The 7,257-nt window shown below is 46.7% G+C and overlaps 1 protein-coding gene across 1 annotated transcript; it reads left to right on the top strand.

Annotated features, from left to right (window-relative positions):
* Positions 1 to 1,484: 1,484 nt before the first annotated feature.
* Positions 1,485 to 6,820, top strand: LOC136647904 (Golgi-associated RAB2 interactor protein 6-like). Its single transcript, XM_066623780.1, has 5 exons — positions 1,485 to 1,503; positions 1,619 to 1,770; positions 3,529 to 3,698; positions 4,276 to 4,534; positions 6,596 to 6,820. The coding sequence occupies exons 1-5, from the start codon at positions 1,485 to 1,487 to the stop codon at positions 6,818 to 6,820; spliced, it is 825 nt and encodes a 274-aa protein (XP_066479877.1).
* Positions 6,821 to 7,257: the final 437 nt, after the last annotated feature.

The following is a 7,257-nucleotide window of genomic DNA, read 5'->3' as shown; positions in this document are numbered from 1 at the left end:
GATATGGCGTGCGGAGACAGAACTGCTGTTCAAAGGGTAGAAGGCAAAGAGCCCAATGGGAATGCTCAAGCCGTTCGGGGGGGAGGGGGTGTCCAGAATCATGGTCATGCTCTGGAGCTCATCTGTAGTGTGAACACAGCTCTGAGGTCAGAAGGGCAACTAATTCAAACAAATAGTCAACCAATAGTGGAAACACACCAAAAACAGGCAAGACCTTCAGTTGCTTGACCAGAGAATATAGTCTCTAGAAGAATGCTTCTCAAACTTCCAGATGTGGCCGACTGGAAACTTTTTTCCCAGTGTGTTCTAGACTATATCCTCAGGAAAGGAACAGCAATAATAACATGGCACAGGTATGGTGTTTCTTTCGTGGAAATTTGCCGTAGACCACCACTTTGAATAGCACAGGCCTAGAAGACACACAATCATCTTCTGCATCTTCTCCATTTGTCTTGAGAGGTTGCAGACAGTGCCCCTGGGGGTGGGAATGGAGTGAAGAGGACTGAGTTTTCTTCCATAGACCAGATGCAGAGACAAGCAATACTCTCTTCTACTCTGACGCTTGTTTCAACAAGGTGTGAGGGGCAGATGCTATGCCCAGGACCTGTCAGAATGGATGAGACTGGGGCAGTTGTGTTGTCTGTGAACGTTGACTGGCTCCACACAGGTGTTGCTTACTTAGATAATAGATTTCTTATCATGGTTTATTCACAGTCCCTGGCAGGGTTCTTAATGTGGGCCTACCATGCTGTTTCTTCTAGGCCAGGGAAAGAGATGGATGGTAGATACTGGGCTGAGGGGACAGGTTCAGTGAATAATTCATTCCCCAGTATGAAAACAGCAGATTGAGGCACTGAGAAGAAATGGTTTACAGTGCTCATGTGAGAGGAAAAGGAGGAGGCAAGGGAAGGCCAGGATTGCAATTCCCATTCTGTACAAGCCAAACACTTTGAACCTCTGAGCTACAGATTGGATCATGGATAATAGTGTGCCAAAACTGAGCTATGGTCTCGTAGCTTAGTGCTGGCAGAGGAAGAGGGGCAGATAATTTGTTGCTATGGATAGATGCCCTAGAAACAGAGCCGCAGAACCAGGAAGAGTCTCCCAGAAACCAGAAGTGACATCACATGAGGTAAAGACCATGAAGAAGACCATGGAGGTCAGTGTGCCATGAGAAAAAAAAATGTTGAAAATTGCTGCACTAAGCTATGAGACCATATTTTTTGTCTCAAATTGCTAAGGCAGCAATTTTCAGCTGTTGTGCCACTGCACATAGGTGCACCACAAAAGTTCCAACCGTGTGCTTGTGGGAGTTTGGAGCACAGCTGTTAAAAATTTCTGAAAAACTCTTTCAGGTTTTGTGGCTCTGTTTCTAGGGCAACTGACTATGTAGTAACATCTGCCCGTCTTCCTCCACCAGCAGAACCAGGAAGCTCTCATTAACCCCATCACAATTCCCAGGGTCCTGTGGGAGAGGAGCCACGATGGTTGGCCATGAGACAGGCTAGTGCCAACTGTGCACTGTGCAGCTCCACTGTAGTAAGGGCTGCTGTTGTCTCCTGGCTGTTAGAAGCGGTGCACTACTTTGCACAAAGTGTCTGTGCCATCTTACTTGCAGGAGGCCCAGGAAAGAGATCGTTCCATGCCCTGCACTCAGACTTCTCCTTTCCGACGCAAACCCCTGTCAAGACAGTGCTGCAGAAGTACCTCAGGAAAGGAGAATTCCCCCTTTTTCAGCGTGTGGCAATGTTCGAGAGCAGCTTTCTCCAGGTAAACAGCATGGAGGCAAACAGTCTAGTAGTCACTCACAACAGCAAATTCCAGAATCCAGCAGATGTTGCAGTAAGATTACTTCCACATGGCAGCATGTGCAAGGTGAATGGACATGGACCTGGTCCATAGAAACAACAGATGAGGTGGTTACCCTATGTCTAGGCTGTACCACTTCAGACTGTGTGACTGTGGAATTTCCCTATTAGCAGCTCTCTGGACAAAAGAACACTGAAGGTTAACCTGGACGCTGACAGGAACGTATTTTAAAGAGGCATGATACCCCTGAGAGTGCTTCTCTTTTCTCACACACATGCACCAGCTGCAGTCGGTATGATCCTAATTGGGATTGCAACGTGCGGAAGGAGATGTTAACCCTTTCCCTGGAACCTCTTTCCTACCACAAATTGCACCTCAAAGGTGGCTGCTTGTCCCTGAGGCAACTATGTGCAGAAAATAAACACTTTGGGAATAATTAGGAAGGGAGGGGAGTCATTTTCAACATGGAAAACAATGCAAAAGAAAGAGTACCCCCCTAACACACACACACTTTTCACAGTCCTGCTCAGAGTCTCTCTCTCTCTCTCTCTCTCTCTCTCTCTCTCTCTCTCTCTCATACACACACAGACAGCCACACACAGCTATTTTCATGGTGAACAAAGAGGTTGGAAAGTTGGAAACCTCTTTACCTTAATTGCTTTTGCTGAAGACTCTCTTGCCTGCTACCCTTCTAGAAAACCAAGAAGAATTCTGCCATCTCATCTCATTTGTTTTATGATGATTAAGCAAATCACTTGCCAATTGGGAACATGAGGATGTATTGTGTCTGGATTATACTGGCTCTGCTGGGTCAGACCCAGAAGAGGTGCACTTCTGCGCACTGCCATTGCTACCCAGAATAGCTCTGAGGAGCCACTTACACAGCTTGTTGTAGTATACCACTGGTATTGGACCAGGTCAGCTAGTTCAGCTTCTCCAGCCCAAGACAAAAACGTTGCTTAATGAAACATCAGTTCAATATGCAGTAGTGATGAAAAAGGAAATTCTGTTGTTAGGGATGATTCTTAAGAAAGGAACTGAAAATAATTGGGATTGTAACATCTTGATACAGACCTCTGGTGTGCCAGCCTTTGGAAGCCTGCCTTCAGTTCTGGTCACCTCATTTCAAAAAGAATATTGTAGAACTGGAAACAGGGCTGATTTATCCATTAGGCCAGTAATTTTCAACTGGTGTGCCACAGCATGTTGGTGTTCTGAGAAAGGGTCATAGATGTGCTGTGGAATTTTGGAGTACAGTGGTTGAAAATCACTGAAAAACTCTTCTGGGTTCTGGGCTCTGTTTCTAGGGCAACTGTCTGTAGGACTGGGGCTCAAGAAGGTTAATTAACCTACAGACTTTGCTGCTACAAGCTGTGATGATGGAGAGGAACTTATAATAACCTCCAGATTCAGAGACAGTCCACCTCTGTATACCAATTGCAGGGTAACAGGCAACGGGGGAAGTCTTTTCCTGCTTGTGGGCTTCCCAGAAGGATCTGGTTGGCCATCACTGTTGAAAACAGGATGGCTGAATAGGTGGACCCTCAGTCAGAACCAGCAAGATGTTTTTCGGTGCTATGTTTTCCAGTGGTGAGCACCACACAGGCCCTTGCAAATTTCAAAAGTAGCCCAGGATAGAATCTGCTGTTGTTGAGCTAAAAGAATGCACAACTCTAAGTCCCATCATTGTAGTTCTACTCTTGGTTTCCTCCATTCCAGGTCACAAGGAAAGGCAAGCATATTTTCTTCCACAACCACTACCATGAGGCCATCATTGGCATTGCCTCCACCAACACCAAACTGCCATTGCCCAACTTGATGTTCATTGCTCGTCCGGCTGCTAGCCAAGTGTCCTCAGAACAATATCCCGAGGAAATTATGCTGACCAGGTAAGACAGGCTACAGAGTCCCACTGCACCTATGTAGAAGCTACAGTTCTGTTTTCCCAGATATTGCACAGTTCCTTTTTCCCCAGAACAAATATTCCCACGGCCACTCAAATGCCAATGGGTTTGATTTTCAACATGCAGTCTAGTTTCTGCATTCATTTGAAATTCTCTGCCACCCCAGAAATCAGAAATGGAGTAGGGTAATGGTTTCCAAGCACCTTCAGCCCTCTTACAGGTTACTAGAACCTGCTTGTCAACTATCAACTTGCTTGTCAAGGAACTTGAGCCACTGAGCTCCTGTGCATAGTAAACAACTCTGGGGCATAATCATTTAACATGGAGTGCTGTTCATTCATACTATTGAGTCTAAGCATTGCTTTGCATGCATTACCAGTGCACCAGGTAGAATTCACCCAACATTCTCCAAAGGCTGCACCGTGTAGGGGGAAACCATGGTGGTGAGTGAGTGGACTTTCACAGATGCTTGTTTGCCATGACAGTCTGTCTCACAGAGATTCTGAGCCTAGCTTTGTTGTCCTGAGGGCTCTGCACTTTCATCCTCTTGCCTTTCCTTCAGGCTCCTTCCTTTGAAATTTGTGCACATCTCCATCTATGACTCTAAGAAGCAGCTCATCAAAATCAAGCTGATCAATGGACGCTCATACTACCTTCAGCTTTACACATCCACAGAGGAGGAGAAGGACCTGTTTAAACACTGGCTAACGCTTGTCTATCTCCTCCATCACCCACCTCCTTGCTACCTGCAGCCCCAGCCCAAATCCTGCATGCAATTGGATGAACTTAGCATTGATGTCATTCCAAGTGAGGAGGAAGCGGTGAGTACAAGCATGGGAGGAGCCAGAGCTCAGTGGTGGGCCACATGCTTTGTGGTGAATCACAATATTTCTGGTGCTTTGGGTGGGTGGAAACACCACACTTAGCACCCACTTGTGACAATGGGCGCTTCCTTCCCAAGGCAGTCAGTCCTGGGTTCCCCCAATCTAGATTAGGACTGTGATGGCAGAGAAAAGGGTTAGTTACTCCTGCATGCCACAGTCTCTATATGGCTTGGCACCTCCTGAACCTGCTACACACACACACACATACCCAGAAGGTCTCATGTTCAAGGGAAGCCCCTGCCACTTTGGGTGAAATGGTCTTGGGTTACAGAGGTGGGGAAGCTTCTGTCAAAGACTTTGGGGGGGCCACTGGGGCAGACAATGTGCACAATCCTAACCAGGTCTACTCAGAAGTAAGTCCTATTTTGTTCAATGGGGCTTACTCTCAGGAAAGTGTGGTTAGGATTGCAGCCAACATTGAGCAAGCTGGACCCACCCATTCTGACTGAGGGCAAGGTATTTTCTTGAGATCACAGAGGAACCGAACAACATTGTGATAAAGTGTGGCTCTGGCCCCCTGCTTAGATGCCTGCAAAGGGGCTTAGACAAATTCATGAAGAGGGAGAGGCCCACCAGTAGCTCTTTGCCATGAACCTTCATGTTCGGAGGCCATGTGTCTCAGAGATGGTGAAAATATTGTTATGTTTAAATGGTCAGTAACTGAAGCTATTGCAGGACTCCTATTTTAAGGCACAAGTTTTTATCTTTGTACACTGCCCTGTCTCCTCCCCTACAGCTCATGGAAAGGTGAGCTGTACACCCATACAATGCAAAGCAATGCAAAAGACATGCAGGAGTCAGAGAAGAAACACAATCTCATCCCTTTGCACCAGCAGTTTCTAAACTGTGGGTCATGATGTGATGGGTCACAACCTGATTTTTGGTGGGTTGCATACCGCTGAGCAGAGCCTTCAATGAAAACATTGGTGATGGAAAGAACCAATAACTAATTGCCCCAAGTCCTGAAGCTCTTCAAAAATCAGATAGCTGCTAAGTGCCCTGCAAAGAGCTGAGCTCCTGCCGTTTGTAAGCATGTGTAAATAGAGGGAGATAAATAAATAAAAATAGTAGTAGTAAGTAAAATAGTAAGTAAGTAAGTAAGTAGTAGTAAAATAAATATTTTATTTCTTTCTAGATTTCCTTTTTTAAAAATGTCTCTGAAACCTAGGTGGGTCCCGACAGAGTGTCATTTTAAAAAGTGGGCCTTGGTGCTTAAAAGTTTGGTGCGAAAAAGCGGTCCTGAAAAGTGGTCCTCAGGCTCCAACTTTGCAAGTCTTTATGTCCTCAAGGCAAAATTGTTAAAGGAATAGGGGATGTTACTTGGAGGATCATCTTCCTTCCTTGAGAGTTTCCAGAAGCATCTGGATGACTGTTGTTGAGACAGAATACTGGATTTGATGGATTCAGCAAGGTCCGCATGGGTACACAAATGCAAAACCTTGCCAAGTCTGTGGGGGGAGGGCGGAACTGAAGTGGGGCTGTTGCTCTGTTGTAATGAAACTGCTTTGTACGCAGAAGGGCCCAGGCTAAACCTCTGACAGCATATCTAGGTAATGCTGAAATCTCCTGTAGGACACCTCTATCAGCCAGGGCAGTCCTGCATTTAAACTAGTAAGGGTGAAGGTTGGGGGAGTGATCCAGATGGTGGTGAGGTAGGGGAGTTAGGGCCCAATCCTATCCCACTTTCCATCACCAGTGCAACCACAATGCAGTCCCAAGGTAAGGGAACAAATGTTCCCATATCTTGAGGAGGCCTCTGTGATTGCCTTCCCAACACAGGAAGCAGTGCAGGCCCCATTGGCACAGCTGCACCGGCACATGAAAATTGGATAGGATTGGGCCCTTAACCATTTCTGCCCCTGTGCTGTTTTCTCAATGAAAATACTAGACAGACAGACAGCTCTGTTATTTGCACAAGAGGAAGAAACATACAAGGCTTCTTCCGGCCCTGGAGGAATTTCCATTAATGTGTGCCCCTTTATTAATGTTTCGTTAAAGGAACATGCAAGGAGACATTATCTAAAGAAGAATAACAACAAAAAAGGAGAACAAAAGTCACCCGATGCAGCAAAGTCTCAGAGTCTGGACAGCATCGCAAAAGAGACATATACAGAATATGAAAAGCTCATACTCCGGACACCATTTGCTCAGAGTGAATGGTCTTTGGAAGAGGTGGAGAGCTACCGAGGGAGCTCCGCACCAGTGCGAAAGCCAGCCAAGTAAGCTGTGGGGGAGGAGGTGGGAACCAAAGTTCACCTGTTGCCCAGAGGGTGGAGCACCTGGTTTTCCTGCAGAATGTCCCAAGCTCAGTCCCAAGCAGCATCTCCAGGTAGGACTGGAAAAGACCCCTGGCCTGGAACCTAGGAGAGCCGCATGCCAGTCAACACCCTGCATAGTCCAGCACAAGCTCCTTAACTCTTAGCCCTCCATATCTTTGCCTGCCCACTGCTCAGCTCTCCTGTCCTGCTGCACTCCTGCCTGTGATCTTCGCAGCTGCACCATCCTCACACATAAAGGTCCCAGTTCCCTGAAGTGGCTCCACCCCTTGTACCTAGAACTGCCTCCTGGAGCACTTTCTCGCTCATGGCCTTCAAATCGCCCATTAAAACCCACTTTTTCCATGAAGAATTTGGCCCTACAGCTTAGCCCTCTCTCAGTAT

The sequence above is a fragment of the Tiliqua scincoides genome, chromosome 1 (genome assembly GCF_035046505.1).
Source record: "Tiliqua scincoides isolate rTilSci1 chromosome 1, rTilSci1.hap2, whole genome shotgun sequence".
NCBI classification, from domain to species: domain Eukaryota; kingdom Metazoa; phylum Chordata; class Lepidosauria; order Squamata; family Scincidae; genus Tiliqua; species Tiliqua scincoides.
The sequence above is the reverse complement of the archived record's forward strand: the minus strand, read 5'-3'. Positions and strand labels throughout refer to the sequence as shown.